Here is a 24394-nt window from a genome sequence, read left to right on the forward strand (position 1 = left end):
TGACAGATGATTGACAGATGGGCTGATTGATTGATTGACAGGTAGGCTGTTTGACAGATGATCTGATTGATTGGCTGGGCTGTGTGACAGGTCCTCTTTATTGGGGGGGGGGGGTGCGTGGTGTGCACAGTATATATAGACAATATACTACACTGATGGCTCACTTACTGATCCCTGCTCTCCTCACATGATCAGTGTGTGAGGAGAGAGCAGAGATCGGATAGTAACTGCTCCTCAGTGTTTACATTTGTGACCGGCTGTGATTGGACACAGCCGGTCATGTGGTAAACAGCCAATTTGATTGGCTGTTTACCCTGATCGGGGAAGCACTGTGTCCAAGGGACACGCGCCTTCCTCAATCCCTGCTCTGTGCACCTCCGGCGGCGCGCACAGAGCACGCCGCCGAGTCTGTTATGCCATGTGATCGGCTGTGACTTTAACACAGCCGATCACGTGGTAAGCAGCCAAATTCATTGGCTGTTTACCATGATCAGGGAAGCGCTGTGTAGAGCTGCACGATTCTGGCCAAACTGAGAATCACGATTTTTTTGCTTAAAATAAAAAGATTACGATTCTCACGACGTAAAATCTTTCACATTATACAAAAAAAAAAATGGGCTAACTTTACTGGTTAGATTTTTTTTTTCTTTAATTCATTAACCACTTCCCGCCCGCACACGTCATATGACGTCCTGGGCTTTGGGCGGGTATATCTGAATGATGCCTGTAGTTACAGACATCATTCAGATATTGCCGGTTTCAGCCGGCGAATCTCTACACCATAGGAACGAACATAGCGGCCGTTCCACCGCTTGATCGTTCCTATGGGAGGGGAGAGGGGACATCCCCCCCCTCCCGCCGCCCTCCAGTGCTTGCTCTGACTCACCGTTACGATCGGTGAGGCGGAGAGCGGATGCTCCGGTGCCGGATGTAGATCATAGAGATTTACCATCTGGTCCGCCGGAGTCTCTATGATCATCGGAGGCCGGGCGCAATGTTATGACGTCACGCCCGGCCTCTCCATTCAAAAAAACGGCACCGCTTCGGCTGGGAAGCGGTGATCGTTTTTTTTTTTTTTTTTTTTTTATTTCAGGCTTCCCAGCCTAGTGGTGAGATATGGGGTCTTATTGACCCCATATCTCACTATTAAGAGGACCTGTCATGTTATTTTCCTATTACAAGGGATGTTTACATTCTTTGTAATAGGAATAAAAGTGATCAAAAATGTTTTGTTTTTTTTCAAAAAAGTGTCAAAATAAAAAAAACAAAATATAATTATCAATAAAAAAAAAAAATTAAAGCGCCGCTGTCCCCGTGTGCTCGCACACAGAAGCGAACGCATACGGAAGTCCCGCCCACATATGAAAACGGTGTTCAAACCATACATGTGAGGTATCGCCGCGAACGTTGGAGCGAGAGCAATCATTTTGTCACTAGGCCTCCTCTGTAACTCAAAACATGTAACCAGTAAATAAATTTCAAGCGTCGCCTATGGGGATTTTTAAGTACTGAACATTGGCGCCATTCTACGAGCGTGTGCAATTTTGAAGCATGACATGTTAGGTATCTATTTACTCGGCGTAACTTCATCTTTCACAATATGCAAAAATATTGGGCTAACTTTACTGTTTTTTGTTTTTTTTTTAAACACAAAACTGTTTTTTCCCAAAAAAAACACGTTTGAAAAATTCCTGCGCAAATACCGTGTGAGATAAAAAGTTGCAACAACCGCCATTGTATTCTATAGGGTCTTTGCTAAAAAAACATATAATGTTTGGGGGTTCTATATAATTTTCTAGCAAAAAAAAATATGATTTTTACATGTAGGAGAGAAATGTCAGAATTGGCCTGGTAAGGAAGTGGTTAAAGTAATTTTTTCAAAAAAAATTACATTTGAAAGACTGCTGCGCAAATACAATGTGACATAAAATATTGCAACAACCACCATTTTTTTCTCTAGGGTGTCTACAAAAAAAAAAATATGTTTGGGGGGGTTCTAAGTAATTTTCTAGCAAAAAAAATGATTTTAACTTGAAACCAACAAATGTCAGAAAAAGATTTCGTGTTTAAGTGGTTAAACTTTTTTCACTTACACAGGAAGTCTATTCCATTGACAAATTGTTACAATGTTTATACTTAAGTTCAACTGATAAAGAATGTTTTGTTTCTTGGCAGACTGCCCAGTTTTTCTCTTCCTTTCTTTTGAGCGCTTTGGCTTCAGAAGAGCAGTGAGAATTCTTTGCATAGAAAGAATTGTGAAACGCTTTAGTCAAGATCGCGATAACAATTCTTGACGATTAATCACGATAACGATTCTTGACGATTAATTGTGCAGATCTAGCGCTGTGTGCGAGGGACACACGCCGTCCTCGATCTCCTCGCTGCACGCACAATGGGACCTTGCTGATGGCTTAGCTTTACGTAGGCATCTTCTAATTGTTACAGTACTCACAGGTAACTTTAGACCACCTTTGATCACCTTGGAGCTGATCATTGGCTGAGTCTTTTCCATTTTGGCTATTCTTCAAATAGTAGTTTTCCATTTTTCTTCCACGTCTTTCTGTTTTTGGATGCCATTTTAAAGCATTTGAGATCATTTCATCTAAATAGCCTATCAGTTTCTGCACTTTATATGTTTTCCTCTCTCCAATCAACTTTTTCCTTGTCAAAAGAAGTTTATTGAGTATACAATATTTTAAAGATACATAAAGTAGGTTTACAAGGATCTATAAAGTAAGCTCAATGTTTTACAGTAGGGTTTATATAGGTAAAAAAAATGAAATTTCAAATATTAAACATTGGGTTCACGTAAACCTAAATTAAAGATATATATAATTTCCTTAGTTACTTTTGTAGGTATTTAAATGATTTATACCTACTGTACATATTGTTTACAGGTAGAGTGTATATAGGTCAAATAAATTCTGATAATGAGCTTTAATCGTAAGATGGAGAAAAGGAAAGAGAAAGAAGAAAAAGGGTTGAAAGGTAGAGGTATGGTCCACAAGGTTGTCCCGCTCGTCAGTTTATTATTCTTTTTAGTTCTCTTTGAAGCCTTAGAATGAGTGTCTCTGTAAGTCATTTAATCTGTTACCATGGCAACAGGACAGAGTCATTGAAGTTTGACAGGAACTGTTGTTTTATCCAAGGATGCCAAAGTTTTTCAAATTTTGGAATTTGATTTTGATCGATGGCTACCATCTTAGCATGGGACATTGTATTATTCATTCTGTGAATTGTTTCTGCTAGTACCAATGTAGGAGATTTCCATGCCTTGGCCACTGTTTGTTTTGCAGCCGTTATTAGTTGGATCATAAGTTTGAATTGAGAGAGTGTTAACCATTCCGGTTTTAGATTAAGTAAAGTTATATATGGATCTGGTTGTATTTATTTTTTTAAATATTTTAGATGCAATCACGAAGACTTCCTTCCAGAAGGTTTGGATTACTGGGCACGTCCACCATATGTGTAAATGTGTGCCTATTTCTGGGCATCCTCAAACAAAGAGCTGAGGTATTAGGTGAATATTTTGCCACTCTAGCGGGTACAAGGTACCAGCGAGTTAGGACTTTATAATTTGTCTCCAGTGCTAAGATGTTGGGTGAAGATGACTTAGATGTGAGCCATATGTTAGACCAGTCCGTGTCTTCTAAAGTTCGTCCCAGGTCCTCCTCCCACCTCTGAACGTAAGAGGGTCTATTAAGATTTACTACTCCATATAATTGATTATAAAGTGATGAAATTGTACCTTTAGCAAATGGATCTTTTGTACAGATTGATTCAAAAATGGATAATTGGGATAATGGTGTATCCCCCTTTAGGAATGGTGTATAGAAATTTTTGATTTGGAGATATCTAAATATCTCAGAGTTTGATAGATCATATTTTTCTCTAAGCGATGGGAATGAAAGGAATGATTTAGATGCTATGAAGTCATTTAGTGTCTGAATGCCTGATGTTGTCCAAGCTTTAAAAGAATTTGGGTAGATCCATGCCGGATAAAAGGCCGGATTTCTGATAAAAGAAAGGAGAGGATTGTGTGGAGATTGTAACTGATATTTGGTTTTTAGTTTATCCCAGAGAGATAAGAAGTGTTTAGTTATGAGATTATGAATTTTAAAGCGGTCTTTAGGATCAAGCCATAATAAGTTTGATATTAATAGAGGGTCATTTTCTGAAGCCTCTATAAATACCCATAATGGGATTTCCTGTTTTGCATGGTATTTGGACAGACTGGCCAAATGTGCTGCTCTGTAGTAGTTAGTAAAATTAGGGTATCCCAGGCCTCCTTTATTTTTGGGAAGATGTAGTGTGTGTATAGGTATACGTGGTTTAGAAGAGCCCCATATAAACGAAGTTGTTCTTTTTTGTACTATTCTCAAAAAATAGGAAGGAATTGGAATAGGAAAGACTCTGAATAGATAAAGCAATTTGGGTAGAATAGTCATTTTGATTACATTAATCTTCCCTATCCAGGATAAAGGAAGTTGCGACCATTGTTTTATTAGATTTGTGATCTGTCTTAATACAGGAGGATAATTGGTTGAGAATAAGTCAGAATGAGATGCTGTTAAATGAATTCCAAGATATGGGATTGATTTTTCTGCCCATGTGAATGGGAGTGCAGCCCTAGCCGGGATCAATTCCATGTTTGTGAGTGAAATATTAAGCACTAGGCATTTCTTAGGATTAATCATAAGGCCGGATAGGGCTGCAAATCCATCAAGAGCTGGTATTAAGTTAGGACCAGAGACCTGTGGTGATGATAGAAAAAGTAATATATCGTCTGCAAATATACATAATTTGTGTGTGATACCTCCTACTTCAATGCCAGTTATAGTTTGGTTTGTTCTGATGTATTGGGCCATGGGTTTGAGTATAAGGGCAAATAATAAGGGAGATAATGGGCAACCCTGTCGGGTACCTCTTTCGATATTAAAGGCATCAGATTTGTATCCAGCATATTTTATATAGGCTTTGGGTTTATTATATAATGCTTTGATCCATGTTAAAAAGTGGGGTCCAAAACCCCATTTTTGTAATGAATATTGCATATATTGCCAGGATACTGTGTCAAATGCCCTCTTAATATCGAGAGATAGAAAACATAAAGGGATTTTCCGTTTTTTAGCAATATGTGCCAATAACACTGCCCTGCGTATATTATATTATCGCCTGCCTGTCTATTTGGCATGAAGCCTACTTGATCTCTATGTATTAATTTTCCTATAATGCTATTGAGGCGTTTTGCTATTATTTTTGCTAATAATTTAATATCAAGGTTTAACAGAGAGATAGGCCGATAATTCACACAGGAAGTATCATCAGAAAGGGGTTTTGGGATCATACAAACAATTGCCATTAGTGTTTCTTGCCGAAAAGAATGTCCATCTAGAAGTTTGTTAAAAGTTTCAGTGAGAATGGGAGAGAGTATTTCTGAGAATGTTTTATAGTATAAAGCCGAGTAGCCGTCTGGGCCTGGTCTTTTGTTAAGTTTTAGGTCTTTTATGGCGTTAGCAACTTCATCTATAGTTATAGGCTCATCCAAACTGCTTTTTTGATTCTGAGATAACTCAGGTAAGGTTATTTTTGAGAAGAAGGATTCAGCCTCTGTAGGATTAAATTCATTGTTTGTCTTGTATAAAGTTGCGAGATGTGAGTGAAATTTATGGACTATTTTAACTGGATTACAAGTATAAACATTTTTTGATAATTTCAAACGTATTGGTTTGAAAGATTTGTTAGTTGAATTTAATGCCCGAGCCAAATATGTACCTGGTTTGTTTGTATTCATGTAGAAATTGTGTTTGGAGCGTTTGAGGGATTTATCAACTGACTCAGTGAGAAATAGATCGTATTCCAATCTAGATTTTTCCAGATGAGATTTTGTACTCTGAGATGGATTATCTTGGAATGATATGTAGGCTGCATTAAAATTGAGTTCTAGTTTTTTTGCTAGATTTTTGCGTTCCCGTTTAAATAGTGCCATTTGTCTTTGTATTGTACCACGCAAGACAGGCTTATGAGCTTCCCACAGTGTTATTGGGGAGATGTCTGTTGTATTATTAATTGATATGTATTCCTTTAAAGCTTGTTCAATGGCCATCTGATGTAGTGGGTGTTTGAGCATTATGTCCGGTAAGTACCACGTTGGGTCATGCGCTTTTGGTATGGCTGAGGCTATAGTAGTGTATACTGCATTATGGTCAGACCACGGAATCGGAATTATATCTGATGCAATAATTTCTGGTAACATTCCTATTGTTAGAAAAATATGATCTATTCTGGTGAAGGTTTGATGAGGGTGCGAGAAATAAGTGAATTTCTTTTTCATTGGGTTACTTTCTCTCCACGAATCTACCAGATTGTATTTGGAAAGAAGTTGAGAAAAAGGTAATCTAGAGGTTATTTTGGATGGTGTAAAAGGTGATTTATCTAGAAATGGGAGGAGGACCTGGTTCGAATCCCCACACATTATCACTGTTCCTATTTTGTGTGTATTAATTACTTGTAATATATGTGAGAGGAATGGTGTAGGTTGTTTGTTAGGAGCGTAGTAGGAAATCACCGTGATTGCTGTATCCATTATATAACCCATGAGTATCAGGTATCTACCTTCTGGGTCTTTAATTTCTGATGATCAGGTGAATGGTGTGGATCGGTGAAATGCAATTAGAGTTCCCCTTTGCTTGGTACAGGCAGAAGCCGTGTAAATTTGTTGATAAAAAGGAGAAATATATTTTGGAGTAGAATCTTTGGTGAAGTGTGTTTCTTGGAGGCATACTATGTGAGCCTTCTTGTTATGGAAAGTACGGAAGGCTTTGGTCCTTTTTTGAGGGACATTTATTCCCTGAACATTCAGGGAAAGTATATTCAGTGGTGCCATGGCAATAGATCAAATAGTTTTGACTTACTTTTTGTTATGCAGAGCTGACTGCGCAGATCAACCTGTGTGGACTGAAGAGATGAAAAGATAGAAAAGAAACCAGTGAATTCTGGAGTAAAGAGTAAACAAAAAACATATGAGATTAGATGATACATTGTATAACTTATTTTTTGCAAGTAATCACAATTTACCCTTGAAAGAGAATAAATATCTCTCTCAGGGGAATAAGTGCCTTCGTCACACTCCCACATAATATGGTTGGGAGAATGAGGAGGGCTAATGGGGGTACACGGATCTTCCGCTTACAGGAGAGAAGTGCTATGTCAAAAGACATCAAAATGATGTTTCATTAATTGGAGTGCAGAATATAGTTTTTGTTGAAATTATTTATTCCAGGGTGGTTGTATATGGTTAGTCTTGCCCTAGGCTAAATAATTCAGTTAGAAAGGTACTGTTAATGACTTTGGTATTGATGAAGATAGTTTGAATTATTTTGGGATTTTAACCCTTTTAGAGTAAACAATTACATATTTTATTCATATGTAACTGTTTAGATATGTTAACTCATAAAATTGAGGTTGTATTGCTTCAGATTAGAATAAACAAAAACATAGTTCTAGGAACTAGTTAGGTAATAATATATTTGTTTTAAGAAAAGAAAGAAAAAGCTTCCATTACTTCTGGATTATTGAACATATTTGTCCTAAAAAGTAATAAATCTATTGTTATTACCTGATAATATATAACTGAACAAGAATTTCCTTATTTCACTTATATATTCTAAGGCTATATGAATCAGAAGCAATAAGAAATATAACTGGAATGTAACATGATCCCACACAGTGTGTGACTATCAGAATGCAGTTACATTCAGTTATAAATACAGGTTTTTTATAGAGAACCATCTCTTAGTATAATAAATGAAGAGATATCAGGAATTAGGATGTCAGTCCATTGAATCTTCTTGGTCCATGGATGATGTGGCATAACGGCCTCTTTTGTGAGAATGATGATTCCCATTTTGTTCTGGAATTTTCTGGGTGCTGCCTGAAGGTGAAGATGATGCCATTCTTCTGCGTGTGGGAGAGTTGCTGCTTGTGGGTTCTGTCAGATTTAATTTTAAAAGGGTTTGTTGTAGTTCATCTGCTGATCTGCTTCTGTAAATTGTACCTTGGTAGTTAAATCTGACTGAAAAGGGGAAGCCCCATTGATACATAATGTTGTGGCATTGCAGTTCCAATAGTTGGGGTTTCATGGATCGTCTTTTAGTAATAGTAAGTTGGGATAGGTCAGCAAAAATTTGATAATTGTGTCCTTGAAATTTAAGTTCCTTTTTTTTCTCTTGCAGCAATTAGTATTTGTTCTTTCGTTCTGTAATAATGAAATTTTGTGATTATATCACATGGGGGTCCATCTTTCTTTTTGGCTGTGAGGGCTCTGTGTACTCTGTCCAGTTCTAAACGTTCAATAGGGATATCTGGCTTTAGTTCTTGTAATAGAGCAGTAATAGTAGATTGCAGGTCTGTCACAGTTTCAGGTATTCCCCTTATGCGCAAGTTTGAACGTCTGGCTCTATTTTCGTAATCTTCGAGCTTAGTTTGAAGTATTAAATTCTCTTCTTTTAATTGTTCCAATTCTGTTATATTTTCTTGAGTTGTAATTTCAATTTCATCCATTTTTAATTCTAAGGCTGCGGTGCGGTTTCCCAGCTCTCTTATTTCTTTGGTTAGGCTTTTTGTTATTTGGTCTGAGGTTTGTTTTAAAGCCTTATGAAGCATCTTTTCAAATTGTAATAATATTACTGGGGATGCTGAGGAGGCTTGTGGAGAAGTTTGTGAGAGGATTTGTTCTGTATCTGACTCAAATGGAGAGTCTTGCTGTGACATTTTCTGTCTGTGAGAGCGCCCTGATGCTGTATCTTGTGAGGTGACTGGAGCTGCTTCAGCTGCAGTGAGTGCCTGTGAGCTCTTTGTGAGGTGATTTTTATTTCTGCCACGGTTTCCTCCCAGTACCATATTTCCTGCCCAAACTTTCACAGTTTGTTCCCTGGGGCAAAAAGGTTCAAATGGATACCTTTTGAGCCTGCAGGCTCCGCTTTGTCCTTCTCTTCTCTCCTCAGCGGTGTGGAGCTCTAACAATGCATGTCTGCTCCGCTAGGCTCCGCCCATCTCCCCCCCTCCAATCAACTTTTTAATCAAACTACGCTCTTCTTCTGAACAATGTCTGGAACAACCCATTTTACTCAGATTTTCGGAGAAAAATGCACTATTTCTAGATTGTAAGCTCTAACGAGCAGGGCCCTCTGATCCCTCCTGTATTGAATTGAATTGTATTGTAACTGTACTGTCTGCCCTCATGTTGTAAAGCACTGCGCAAACTGTTGGCGCTATATATATCCTGTATAATAATAATATACCCAGCATGTACAACATTTGCTTCCTTCGTTCTTTAAATAAGGTTTTTTCATAGACTAAATGACCTCACTAGATGAACGCCACACTGCTATTATTTTGAGCACACTTCTTTCAATTAATGATTCAATTATACAGAATCAGCAGCATGCATGTCATGACGCTTGGGTCTGTTGGTTTTCTCTGTTGCGCTAAATTGGATAACTGTCAACAAAAAATAAAGTCCTGCAAAAACCAGAATAGTTGTTGTCTTCCCTGCAATCAGCTCTCTTTAGTGAGCTCTGCAGAGTGTAACTTATGCTCCCCGCCCCCTTTTTTCCTGACCGTTTAGACAAACATTATAAATTCTGCACTTTTAAATGGATGTACAGAAAGAAGACTGCAGGTAAACAGGTACAACTTATGTAGGAGGATTTGTTTAATCTCTGAGTATCACCTGAGGCCAGTCACTTCACTGGGTGTATCTTTAAGGCAAAAACGGTGGGATTTTCTTGCACAAAATACCTTAGTTGGTAATGTTGTGTTCTGTTGATTCATGTGAAGTGTGAATGGTATTCATCTATTTTTTTTTTTTTTTTTAATGATGTCTAACATCCATTTATCAATTTCTTTCCTGATTTGTTTAGATTTTGCAAACTGTCAGACCCCTTGGACAAAGACAGGGTGCTGGAATAGAGGTAATTATGGCTGTATTTCATGTGTGTCTGTGTAGCCATAATTTTATTTCATAATAAGCTTGTGAACTTTCAGTTAAAGGTAAATGTTCAATCAGTTAGTGTTTATAGTCCAGCACTCCTATTGCTCTCAAACTAAAGTACTAAGTGGTAAAATATATAAACCTTCAAACAAAAAAATCTCACAAATGACACAATGGAATTTTTCTTTCAATCATTTTTTATTGAAGTAAGAACATAGAAAAGAAAAACAACACAGTTCATTGTGTTATACATAGAGAAGGTATTGGGTACACCAAAACAAAGAGGGGAAACCTATGATACCATGGTATACAGACATGAAGTTACACTTCCAAATACATTGGAATTTGATTATAATCTGCTGCACTGTAATTCCGTGTACAAAAACTGTGTGTCATAAAAAGTCCACTTTAAGGGCCAGTTCACACCACATGCAGTCCATTGCGTTTTTTTTTTTTTTTTTTTTTCCTGCATCAAAAACACATGGAAAGTAGGTTATATGGTCTTTAATGGCATAGTTAACACCAGTGCTTGCAGTTCCAGGGAAAAAATTAGAACATGATCATTTTTACTGTACTGGAATGCTGTAAAAAGCATCAAACGCACTGAAACACACATGTCCTTAAGTTTAACCACTTGCCGACCGGCTCACGCCGATATACTTCGGCAGAATGGCACCGCTGGGCGGAACACCGTACCAATAAGAAAAGAAAACCTCTATCTGTGGGGAAAAAAAAGGACGTCAATTTTATTTGGCTACAACGTCGCATGACCACGCAATTGTCAGTTAAGGCAACGCAGTGCCGTATTGCAAAAAAAAGGCCCGGTCAGGAAGGGTGTAAAACCTTCGGGGATGAAGTGGTTAAGAAAATAGAGGGGGAAAAATGCACTGGACTGTATCAAGAACGCACCAAAAAACGCGCATGCAAAAAAGCATCTGGAACGCATCCGGACTGCGTTTCTGTGGTGTGAACTGGCCCTAAAAAATTCATTATCTTCCGAAACAGTGTCTTTTTGGAAATAAGTGCCCAGTGTAAGATGTGCTTAAACAGTTTTCAGTTACTCCTCTGTGCCATCCAACAATTATGTCAATTCATCACCCTGGGCTATTACTGCCAATACAGATTGCTTTTTAGAGGGCATTTGATATGTGTTAAGGACGCGATGTGTCGCCTCCTCACTGCCTGTTTTAACCATCAAAATGACGACCCAGCATATGACAACTGTGTACATTGCATTTGGTTGTGGTGCAACCCCATTTACTTGAGTGGGTCACGTTCAGTTGTGGTACAGCCCACCAAATGCAACACACTGTTTCATTTTTACTGTGACATGTGTACAGCCCTGAGCGGCTGTGTTTCTATGTTCAGATGGGTGTTTTGGGGTGGTTAAACCTGTGGATCAATTTCCTGCTTTTACCGCCCCCACACCCCCTTGGCCATTTGTGTAAACAAGCCTGAAGTGATTTGGGCTCCTCAGATGATTTTGACCACTTATCTCCAGTTGGTCAAAACAGTTTTATTTGGTTCCACCCTCTTTACTCCTCTCTCCCCTTCCAATGTGCAGCAACTTGTCAAAAATGAGAGAAGAGGCTATTGTATCATAAAACATTTTAAAACTATTAAAAAGCAATATAAAAAAACTCATATCCAGCACTTTTTTTGTTGAACTCCGCTACCTCCATCCATTAGGAGCAAACTTCCTCAGGACTGGTGTCTTTGCTGTCACCCCTGCAACCTTGGGGTGTCAGACCTCTGCAGAGAGACCACAGAATAAAACAAACTGTAAAACTTTGCATACATTTAAAGAGATCAGAACAAGGAACCAACATCTAAGTGTTGAGGATTTATTAAAAGAAGAATAAAAGGGTTAAATGTATTTACTGCATAAGAAGAATTAACTGTATATCATTAGGGTAGAGGCATCTGTGGAACCATAGGGTAGTGCACAGTTGGGCAGGAATGCGGCTAGAAAGTGCTTTTGGCTTGACAAAGGGGCAGTTTTAACCCTGAAATGCGTAGCCACGCCGCCTCTGCGTGACATGTGCTGCGTGGCTGGCCAAGATGTCACGGAAGCCTCCCAGACATTAGCGTTCTATCAGCAGTTTCCTGGTCCAGCTCTGCACTTTCCAGCTACATCCCTGACGAAATCTGCACTACCCTATGATTCCACAGACGGCTCTTCCCTGATGATTTGCAGTTTGTTCTTCTTATGCAATGAGTGCATTTTAACCCGTTTATTTTTGTTTTAGTAACTTCTCTACACTTAGCTGTTGGTGCCCTCTTCTGTCCTCTTTACATGTGTGCAGTAGGTTACTCAAGACCATTCTATAGGACAGGAGTCAACAGCCTTTTTCCACTTAAGGGACGGATTCCATGTATGTAAATGCATGGAGGGCCCCATTCACCTGCTAATAAATGAATATAGTTAAAATCCTAACACCGTAATATTGGCAGTACAGATATGCCTCACTTTAAGGTGCTTAACTAATACAAAGCCAGTTCACCCTGAGGGAGTATGTAGCTGGGGTTTTGGATTTTACTGCCCCCTCCCCATCCTGGCACCCAAGGGTGGCTGACCCTAGCCCTGCTAGCCAGCATGGTCTGTAGATGGGGTTCCTGCCCTCAGGGGAGATGGGTGGCCCGTCCTCAGGGGGATATGGTGTCCCTGTCCCCAGGGAGTGTCCTCTGTCCCCTGCACCTAGTAGGGTCCTCTGTCCCCTGCACACCCCCCACTGTACAGTCCTCTGTCCCTCACCCCACAAACACCTGCTGTGTAGATAGAACTCTCCTACCTTACACAGCTGTACAGCAAGCAGAGCAGCAGAGATCGATATCACAGGGCTGGATGGGGGCGTGAACTGCTGAAGTTAATTTTTCACATTAACAAGCTGGTGATTGGTTGCTAGGATCGCCCGACAACCAATCACCTGCTGTTTAATGAAAAAGTCAACTCCAGCAGTTCCCAACTTCCCGCCCCCATCCAGCCCTGTGATAACGGCCACTCGTCGCTGTCCTCTTCACTGGATGTGAAAATGGCCACGAGCTGGGTGCCCGTGAATTAATCACGGGCACTGACGGGCCAGGCATTCAGCGGTGGTGGGCTGGGTGTGGGCAGCGGGTTGCTGATCCCTGCTATAGGAGCAGCAGCAAACATCTGCGATTCTTTTCTAAGTGACCTTTAGCCCTGGCTCACACTGATGCGATTTCTGATGCATTCCAGAATGCAAGGAATCTCATGACTAGTGAGGTAACGTGACTTTCTGTGGATGCTGTTACGATTTTTGGCTCCATAGACTTGACTGGCTGTAATAGAAGAGAGAAAAATATTGTCTGAAAACTGCATTCAAATCACACTTCAAAACCGATTCAACTCGCGCCACATCAGTTTGAACCTAGGCTTATGGATTAACTTGTCCAATTTTACTAATAAGACTTATCATCATAACACCGTCGTTTTTAGTATATTTTTCATGTAAAACTTTGCATACCACTTTTATTTTGGTGCACCCATAATGTATTTAGTTGATTTCAATATGAATTTGCAATATCAGAGTTCCTTGACTAACATTTTTTTGTTTTTTTTTGTTTATGTAAACCAAAGATCTAATACATCAGTTTAAAAAATATTGAAATAAATTAAAGTGAATGTATGCCTTGTGTTTTGTTATTTTAAGAAAAAAAAACATGTGGTTCTTGCCTGCTCTGTGCAATGGTTTTGCACAGAGCAACCTTGAACCTCTTCTTCTGGGATCCCATGCCAGTGCTCCTGGCTCCATATTACACAGACCCACCCCTCCTCCTCCCCGACCCCCCCCCCCCCCCACCCCCACCCCCTCGTTGCCGACTGCCCCCATAGCAAACCGCATATGACACATAGCCAATGGTTTCCGCTGCTGTACCTGAGCCAATCAGGAGCGGCTCTCAGCTCTCTTGCACATTGGATCAAGATTGGGTTTAGGTAAGTATTTTGGAGGGGCTGTGTGGGGGGAGCTGCATGCAGAGAGTTTTTTACCTTCATGCAAAGAATGCACTAAGGTAAAAAAAAAAACTTCTGCCTTTACAAAAACTTTAACTGGCCACCAGGCTCAGTGCAAATTGGTAGCTCTAAGTTTTTTGTTTTTTTTTCTTAAGTATATTGGGATTTTGAATCTGGGTGATGAAGTGGACAGAAGTGGCAGGTGAAAGTGTTCATCATGAACTTCATGAAAGTGTTGCAATTTTTTGTTTTAATTTTGATTTCTTTCACAAGGTGGAGTTGAATGAAATTGAGTCTCGTGCTGAGGAGTACCCACTCACCCGAGCCTTCTGCCACCTCATTGGCACCTTGGTAGAGAGTTCTTTTCCATCAAACCTCGGAGCTGGACTGCGACCTCCTGGATTTGAGCCATACCTAGATTTTCTCAGAGATTCTGTGTTCCTCCGCTTCAACACTAGAGCTTACAGAAGGGCTGCAGAAAAGGTACACTGTGAATGGATTTTACAGGCCATCCTGAGTGTTGCCTCAGAACATGCCACTCAGGGAAGGTCCTGTTTTTCCCTTTAAACCTAGGAGTTTTGTGTGTTAACAGTTTGTATAATAAAACCATTGTGAATATGTTTTGCATTAAATGTATCATTTTTTTCTGTACTGCAGTCTTTAAAGTGATTCTGTCAGATAACGTAAATTAACCATTTGCCGCCCGCCATATAGCAGAATGACGGCGGCAAAGTGGTTTCAATATCCTGACTGGGCATCATATGATGTCCGCAGGCTATTGAGCTGCTGTGTTCCCCCGGGGGCGCGCATTGCAGCGATCATTGTTGCTGTGTGTCAGGCTGACACCCCGCAACACCGATCTAGGTAAAGAGTCTCTGACGGAGACTCTTTACCACATGATCAGCTGTGTCCAATCATGGCTGATCACGATGTAAATAGGAAGAGCCGGTGATTGGCTTTTCCTCACTCGCGTCTGACAGACGCAAGTAGAGGAGAGACGATCGGCTGCTCTCCTGACAGGGGGGGGTCTGTGCTGATTGTTTATCAACACAGCCCACCCAGGACCACCAGGGAAGCTTCCCAGGACCACCAGGGAAGCCATCCACACTGGACCACCAGGTATGCCCCCAGGGAAATACTAATCTGTGCCCAGGCAGCTGCCAATCAGTGCCTACTTACAATGCCTACCACTGCCAGTGCCACCAGGGATGCCTATCAGTGCCACGTATCAGTGCCCAGCAGTGCCACCCATAAGAACTCCTCTTTGCAGCCTTTGAGTGCCCATCAGTGCTGCATAGCAGTGCCCATCAGTGCGGCAGATCAGTGTCCATCGTCAGTGCCCGCTCATTGGTGCCGCCTTATCAGTGCCTGTCAGTGCCGCCTTATCAGTGCCCATCAGTGAAAGAGAAAACTTGCTTATTTACAACATTTTTTGGTCTTTTTTTATTTAGCAAAAAATATAAACCGCAGAGGTGATAATACCACCAAAAGAAAGCTCTATTTGTGGGAACAAAATGATAAAAATTTAGTTTGGGTGCAGTGTTGGATGACCACGCAATTGTCATTCAAACTGCGACAGCACTGAAAGCTAAAAATTGGTCTGGGCAGGAAGGTGTATAAGTGCCCTGTATTGAAGTGGTTAAAGCGGGGTTCCACCCAAATTTTGATCAATATCTGTATGTATTCTCTTCCTTGCCTAGATGCTGACATGCCATTTAAAAAAATTTAAATCGCCGTAATTACCTTTTATTTTTCTATTCTTCTTTGCACTTCCTGGTTCTCCTCCCGTGGGAGTAGGCGTGTTTCTAGCCTCTCCCAGACTCCTGGGAGCTAGTCTCAGGCTTCCCAGGATGCCACTGAGCATGTGTGGGAATGAGCGGTGAATGCTGGGAGCACAGCATTCACCACATCCAGGAAATAAATGCTTGTGGGCTTCAAATGCCCACAATGAAGATGGAAACCGCCTGCAGTGAATAATATAAGTTATTCTTTCCGACGAAATCTGACACAGGCGGACATATTACACACAATATGTGAGTATGTAATGCTGAGAAGAAAAGTTTGTGAATGAACTAAAAAAAAAAAAAAAAAGATAGACCCCCGCTTTAAGAAGAAGACTCCCTGCTAAGACCCAAATAATGCTTCCTTTAGAGTTTGGCAGGCATGGACACTTTGCAACGGCCTCCATTCACTACTTCTATTGAAATGCACAAAAAACTCACTGTAAGGGGACATTTCCCTTCACTTCCTGTCCCAGAATCACTACCGGAAGTAAACCTTTTCATAGTGAGGGGAAACCTCCTCTTACAGTTTTGCCCAGGACGAATGTTCCCATTTGAAAAATTTCCCCTCTGTTTGTTTTGTTCAAATCTCTAACATTTTTGTTTTTTGCGTCACTTTCTGTACCAGGGACACAGATCACAATTGAAACCCAGCAAGGGTTTCAATACTTCCTGGTTTTATCCAAAGCTAATTTTGGCGTTACATACACATTCATAGCTTCAGATGTTCAGATGTACAAGTGCTAGGTCTGCACTCTGCTTGTGTAGTTTTATGAAGTGTTGTGTTTTTTTTTAAATTATTCTCTTATTTAATTTTGCAGTGGGAGGTGGCAGAGGCTGTGCTTGATGTTTTTTACAAGCTCCTCAGAGATTATGAGCCACAGCCTGAGGATTTTGTAGACCAATTTGTGGAGATGCAAGGTTTGTGTCCTTTTTCAATTTAATGGTAAAGATGTTCAGTTATTGTCCCGTTATTTGCTTTTTTTCGGAATTATGCAGGATTATAATTTGTTGGGTAAAGGTAAGCTAAACCTATCTCCAGTCTGAATCCTGGTTTATAAGCAGCAAGCCTTGGGTGTCCCAAAGTCTGACAACTGCATGACACCTCTATTCTCACCACTAGCAGGGGATCTGAGGAGGCTATGGGTTCATGTAAACCCTAACCATAAACTTCTACTTGTTTCATTTTGGTCTGTTAAATATACCATTGCAGGTGCTTTGTTGTATCTGTTTAAAAAAAGCCGGTTGATCCTGCCAGAAATCCAGTCAGCTTATAATTTCCTGTGCTGTCTGACTTTGCTGCACGGTAATCTTAATCGTGTTCAGCCCTTCCCAGAACTACATGATGCTTCACACAAATCATGAAGAACAAAAGAGGGGAATGTGCTTTGTAGCCCTAACACTCCCAGTCCTAGGGTGCTCCTCCATAGATGCAGGGCAATAAGTGAGCTTTGTCATTCTAGGACAGGAAATGTGTTGCTAGCAGGATCACTAGATGAAAATAAAGGAGGAAACCAATTCAGCCGCCAAATCTGAAGACTGGTAGGCTAAAATACATTGCATTCATGTTTTCCGGTTTAGTTAGGCTTAAAGAGCCACCAAGTCTAAAATATGAAAAGCTGGTTGGTGAGTCTGATTTTAAAAGTCATAACTTCAGTGCATACTTGAATCTGTGCACCCAAATCTAATATTTAATTACACTGTCTTTTTTTTTTTTTTTTTTTTTCTTTATCGTACATCACAGAGCCATAGTAGTAACTAGTAGTAACATAGTAGTAACTATATGGGTATATAGGCACCTTCAGGTGATGGACACTGGCACACCCAATACAGGAAGTTCACTCCCTATATAACCCCTCCTCCTACCAAGAGTACCTCAGTTTTTTTGCCAGTGTCTAAGGTGTTGGTTACGAGTGAAGATGTGCTCTGAAGAGCTCTGCTGGAGGGATCCTTGCTAGGATTTAAACAGCCTCCACAGACCGGATCCATCTAAAGTGCCACTGAGGCCAAAGTGGATAGTACCCGGGCCTCATGTAGGAAGAACAAGGTTTTGCCTGTAACTCCTCTCTTTGCAGGGCTGGATACCGGGACCCAGGGCTTTGGTCATGCTCACATTACCTAAAGTTTTTCCTGGCAGGGTGCTATACAGGTCCAAGGGAGTGGAACCCCGATAAAAAGGGACCCGGTCCTTGAAGGTTTGATAAACATAGCCCGCCGTGATGGGTGAAGTTTGGATCTGTCTGTCATCAGCAGTATCCTGCGGCGAGGATAAGGTAAGGGAAGCCTAGGAACTGTGAATAGTCCACCTATGGTTTTTTTCTTCCTTGGGGAAAAATGTTGTCATGCCTTAAATCTCCACAAAGTAAAATGCACATACCTTAATTCGTTGTCTTCACTTCAGCTCAGTGTCAGTCTGTATGTGGATTCAGCAGCAGCTTGTCACAGCGGGATTCCTCATGGAGGTAAGAGATCTGCCACCCGCATTTCTCCCCCCTGGAGGGACTGAAAGGGTTAGGTATTTCAACAGATGTTGCTGCTCCACTTGCATATATTCCGCCTCCCCCCCCCCCCCCGGGGGTGCGGAGGTCCAGTTATTCTTTGCCTTTAAGTTCCCCCCTGCTCTGCGTTATTGTTGGGCTCTGCCTCCCTCCCTCGTGATGGGTCTGCAGGAACGTTTTATAATTCAAACGAAAGTGGGGGTAGGTGCATAGCAGAGGGGGCGTGGCCTAGGTGCGGTGCCCTGTGTGGGATGTAGCGTCCACGAGGACACACTGCACAAGCGCATGGTGGAGATATTATTCAAAAGCAGTTAGGGCTGAAACAATTATCAACAACTAATCGATTATGAAATTAATCGATTACCATTTTCATAAACGATTAATCGGCCAGTAACATAATGTGGTTTAAAAAAAAACTATAAAATGAGCCCTTTATAGTACAAAAAGAGCAAATAATTGCTACTGTAACTATTTCTTTCACAGTTCTACAGTAAAAAAATGAACCCCTTACAGTAGTGATTATTTGCTTTTTTTGTACTATAAAGGGCTAATATTCGTTTTTTTTAACCCCATTATGTTACTAAACATCTTACACCTGGTTCACATCCCTGTGCTTTTTGCAGAAACGGACTACAGTTCATTTACATGGTTTCCTATGGGACCCGTTCACATCTATGCTTTTTCAGCCACTGTGTATTTGGAAAGCGTCAGTGACTTTTTTTTAACGCAAAACAGTGCTTTTTTGGTTCAACCTACTTTAATGGAGAAGCTGCAGAAAAGCATGTAATGCGTTTTTGCAGCAATTTGTGTTTTTTAATCTGCCCAACAACGAATTGGCCAAAAAAAATGCAAAAACGCAAATCGCAGCAAAATCACGTGCGCAAAAATCAAAACGCACAGCAAAGAGCACTGCAGAAACAGATCAAAAGCAAACTGCGTAGGTGTGCACCGAGCCTTATGCTGGCCACACTGATCAATTTTCAGATGAGAATATTCAGACGAAAAATCTTTGTACATTCGATGAATGAAAGAATGTTTGAAATTTTCACTTGTTTTTAACATTCTGTTTTTATAATAATTGTAATTTCTGAACGAAAACCACATTCACTGTCTGATAATTCCTTTCACCGAGAAGTTTTTTTATTATTTCCAAATTTTCCTGTCACTGTGGTTGAATATGAACGTCGATTTGACCCCACTAACGATTAGAAAATCGAACGAACGTTCTTATCTCTCCTCTAATAGTATATACAGTATATCTCTTCTTATAGTATATACAGTATATCTCTTCTGTCTGTTATTCTCAGAGTGGATTAGATATTTTGCTCCCTAACCATATAGTTGGCTATTTTTATTTACCACTGCATAGAGGTATTTAAGAATAAATTGCCTTTTTTTAAAACTTTACATATTAACTAAATTATACACCACACTTTTTTTTTTTTTTAAAGTTATTAATCGATTAATCAAAACAATAATCAGCCAACTATTCGATGACGAAAATAATCATTAGTTGCAGCCCTAAAAGCAGTCTCACCTCAGCTGGGTAGCGAGGAGAAGCAAGCTGGCTGATCACTCTGGACACAGGAGCGGTGGGGCACGTAAGGGCTGCAAATGGGCATTCCCAATAGAGGAAAGGACATTTTTCCCAGCGCTAGGCTGAATTTTTATCAGTGGCATTATACTGTCAGACTATTCAGCGATTAATGCATTTAAATAGTACCTCTGCTTTGTGCTTAGGACTATGCCTGCCAAAAAAGGACACTGCAAAAACCTCAAAAAAGGTACCTTAAACTTTCACCCCCAGGCGCTGGGACCTCTAGTCATGCCTCCACACTGTCATCTTCTCCTGAAATACAAGAAGTAGCAAGCCAGGGGGAGTCATTGGAACCAATTGGTGGTGCAGCTGCTTCTCACATCTCAACCCCTGTATACGTGACTTGAAGATGCCTTTTCCTCAGCCCTGTTGGGGCTAGAGGGAAGATTAGCGATTTCAATCGCATCCTCCATCCAAAGGGATAGGAAGCGTGGTGGATCCCCCTCCCCCACCTTAGACCCTTTTACCAGGGGAACAGTGGGTAGAGGATGAGATGTTACCCTCAGGCAATCAGGAGTAAAGACAAACTGATTACTCCTCTGCGGAGGAAACAACAGTGGATGAACCCTTTTCAGCCTCCGCAATCTGAGAAATTGCTGGTACAGTCTCTTACGGAAATAGTTCATTACACTTTCAAGCTACCCCTAATGGAGTCAGCTGAAAGTGAGTCTTCTTTGGGTTCCTTAAAACCTTCACAGCCTTTGCATGCGTTTCCTGTCCATGCATTACTAGAACAGCTTATTTATGCTGAATGGGATCACCTGAATAAGCATTCTCTCCCTCCAAAGAGATTCACAATACTTTATCACATGGAGGAGAAATTCGCCAAAAGATTGAATGTACCAGCAGTTGACGCTGCTATTTCCATGGTGAATAAAAGTCTAACTTGTCCAGTAGACAATGCACAAATGCTTAAGGATCCAACAGATAAAAGGTTGGAATTCCTGTTAAAATCCTCCTTTTCTTTGGCAGGTGCCGTTACTCAGCCTGCAGTCGCTGTAATAGGCATCTGTCAATCCCTAAAGGACCAGTATAGAAAGGCCCTTAAGGAGGTTCCTGTATAGCAAGCCCGGGATTTGGCCGAACTACCAAGAGCATTATGTTTTGCCATAGACGCCAATAAAGATTTTATTCACCAGGCGTCCCGTCTTGCGCTTGTGCTAGTACACATGCATAGGATCCTGTGTTTAAAAAATTGGTCAGGCGAGGCACCATGCAAAAGGCTCCTGACTGGTTTTCCTTTTCGTGGGGATCGGCTATTTGGGGATGATTTGAACAAATACATCCAAAAGATTTCAAGTGGGAAAAGTACTCTTTTGCCAGTCAAGAGAAGAGATAAACACCTTTCATTTATGCGGGCTCTTTCTTCTGCGCCATGGGCATCCCCCTTTAGGCAGTAGCGATGGCCTGCGCCGTCAGAGTCTAGAGGAAAGCCTCAGAGTCAGCCCCAGGCAAAAAACAAGTCCTGGGGGCGGAAACCTGCAAAGCAGAATTCTAAAGCCTCATTATTAAGGGGTGCCCCCGCTCGCCAGGGTGGGGGGAAGACTTCTGCAGTTCCCAGAAGTCTGGCAAGAGGAAATTCAGGACTGATGGGTCATCTCCATGGTAACTCTAGGGTACAAACTGGAATTTCAAAGATCCAGGGAAAAGGCAATCTCTGTTTCAGCCACTAGACCGCTTACTGGCTCAGGGGGTGATCATACAAGTCCCCACAGAAGAGCAAGGTTTGGGGTTTTATTCAAACCTTTTTACGATGCCAAAACCGAATGGAGATGTCAGACCCATTCTAGATCTAAAGAATCGAAATCAGTTCCTGAAGATCCGCTCTTTTCGCATAGTCGATCAGGTCGGTGGTTTCTATCCTACAAGCAGGAGAACTTCTGGCATCTATCGACATCAGGGATGCATATTTGCATGTCCATATATTTCCCGCTCACCAAAGGTTTCTGCTTTTTGAGGTAGAACAACATAATTTTCAATTTGTAGCTTTGCCCCCCGGGCTAGCTACAGCACCCTGGGTGTTCACAAAAGTTCTGGCCCCACCTTTAACCAGGTTAAGGGCACAGGGCATAACAGTCTTGGCCGTACCTAGATGATCTATTGCTAATAGATCAGTCGGTGGCCTGTTTGGAGCAAAGCATGCGCATTACAACCAAATACCTGGAAAATCTAGGTTGGATTCTCAACCTAGAGAAATCTTCCTTAAACCAATAAAAGCGGTTGCCCAGTTCCATTCCAGACTGTTGCAAAACAGTATCCTGTCTGCTTGGAACAAAAAGCTTTAGACTTGCCAGTGCGGCTGTCCCCAAGGGTGTCCTGGAGCGTCAGTTGGTGGTTGGTAACCCAGAATCTGCTGAAATGAAAACCCTTCAGACCAGTTATTTGGAAGGTGGTAACGACAGATGCCAGCCTTTCAGGTTGGGGAGCAGTGCTAGAAAAGACAACTGTCCAGGGACAGTGGTCAAGGACAGAAAGGACCTTGCCCATTAACATCCTAGAGATTCAGGCAGCAGATCTGGCTCTGAAGGCCTGGACATTCATGTTACGGGGTTGTCCTGTCAGGATCCAATCCGACAATGCCACAGCTGTGGCTTACATCAATCACCAAGGGGGCACCAAGAGTCTCGCAGCACAGAGGGAGGTGAACCATATCCTAACTTGGGCAGAAAGGAATGTTCCGTGCCTATCAGCAGTTTTCATTCCGGGAGTAGAGAATTGGCAGGCAGACTTCTTGAACCACCAGCAGTTGCTCCCGGGGGAATGGTCCCTTCACCCTGACATTTTTCGGGCTGCTTGCCAAAAATGGGGAACTCCGGACGTATATCTTCTGGCGTCCAGATTCAACATGAAGTTGGTCAACTTTGTGTCCAGGACAAGGGATCCACTCGTATGTGGAACAGATGTGCTGGTGACCCCATGGGATCAGTTCTCACTGATTTATGCATCCCCCCCCCCCCCCCCCCAATTCAGTTGCTGCCATAACTTATTTGCAGGTGGGGGATCCATGGTCCCTTCTACTACGGCCAGATCTACTCTCACAGGGGCCGATATTCCATCCTACCTTACCAACGCTAAATTAAAGGGCTTGGCTATTTAAGCCCACATTCTAAAGAAACGTGGACTTTCCGGGTCAGGTATCTCTACCTTAGTTAATGCAAGGAAGCCAGCTTCCAGAAACATATATTATAGTCTGGAGGGCTAATGTTTCCTGGTGTGAATCCAAGGGTTGGCACCCTCGGTAGTGCAACATAGGCAGAATTCTTGCCTTTCTACAATTAGGGGTAGAGACTGAAGCTGGCCTTGAGTACTTTTAAGGGCCAGGTCTCAGCTTTATCGGTCTTATTTCAAGGATTGCTTGCTTCACATTCTTTGGTCCGGTTTTTTATGCAAGGGGTGATGCGGCTTAATCCGCCAGTCAGATCTCCTTTGAACCCATGGGACTTGAACTTAGTTTTGTCAGTGTTACAAAAACAGCCATTTGAACCGATACAGCATATTACCTTAGTTCTTCTGACAAGGAAGTTAGTGTTCTTGGTTGCTATATCCTCAGCAAGGAGGGTTTTGGAATTGGCTGCTCTTTCTTGTAAAGAGGATAGGGTCGTGTTGCGTCCTCGTCCAAGGTTTCTGCCTAAAGTGGTCTCAGGTTTTCACCTGAACCAAAATATTGTCCTGACATTGTTTTTCCCAAAACCATGTTCTAGGGAAGAGCAGTCTCTACAGTGTCTTGATGTGGTGAGAGCGGTCAAAGTCTATTTAAAAACGACTGCTCAGATCCGGAAGACTGATCTTATTTGTGCTGCCTGTCCTTTCCTAGGACCCTCTGGCAACATCGAAATCCACTGTCGCTAAGTGGATTTGGCAAGTTATAATTCAGGCTTCTAGTTTAAAAGGTAAGATTCCACCTTTTCAAGTCACAGCGCACTCTACCAGAGCAGTTAGTGCTTCCTGGGCAGTGCATCACCAGGCACGGATCTGTAAGGCTGCAACTTGGTCTTGAGTGCATACATTCACCAGGTTTTATCAGGTGGATGTAAGAAGGCATGAGGATATTGCCTTTTGGGGGCAGTGTGCTGCAGGCAGCAGTATAGGTCCTCAAGTCTGGAGGTGCCCTACGGGTTGGGTCTCCCTCCCCTCAAATAGCATTGCTATGGGACGTCCCATATAGTTACTACTATGGCTCTGTGTCCCGTGATGTATGATAAAGAAAATAGGATTTTTACCAGCTTACCTGTAAAATCCTTTTCTTGGAGTACATCATGGGACACAGAGGTCTCTCCCCTCTTTTGGGATTTGTGTATATTGCTTTGCTATAAAACTGAGGTACTCCTGGTAGGAGGAGGGGTTATGTAGGGAGTGAACTTCCTGTATTGGGTGTGCCAGTGTCCATCACCTGAAGGTGCCGATATACCCATATAGTTACTTCTATGGCTCTCTGTCACGTGACATACTCCAAGAAAAGGATTTTACAGGTAAGCTGTTATAAAAATCCTAATTTTTTTGGTATGTTGAATTACCCACCAGCTTTTATACATTTTCTCTGGTGGAGAG

The 24394-nt window shown here is 41.6% G+C and overlaps 1 protein-coding gene across 1 annotated transcript in view; it reads left to right on the plus strand.

Annotated features, from left to right (window-relative positions):
* Positions 1-24394, plus strand: part of NUP205 (nucleoporin 205) — a 189108-nt gene that overhangs the window by 59510 nt on the left and 105204 nt on the right. The window contains 3 exon segments of the mRNA XM_073623597.1: positions 9924-9974; positions 14244-14453; positions 16573-16672. Coding sequence (XP_073479698.1) covers positions 9924-9974; positions 14244-14453; positions 16573-16672 — 361 coding nt within the window.

The sequence above is a fragment of the Aquarana catesbeiana genome, linkage group LG03 (assembly GCF_042186555.1).
Source record: "Aquarana catesbeiana isolate 2022-GZ linkage group LG03, ASM4218655v1, whole genome shotgun sequence".
Lineage (NCBI taxonomy): Eukaryota > Metazoa > Chordata > Amphibia > Anura > Ranidae > Aquarana > Aquarana catesbeiana.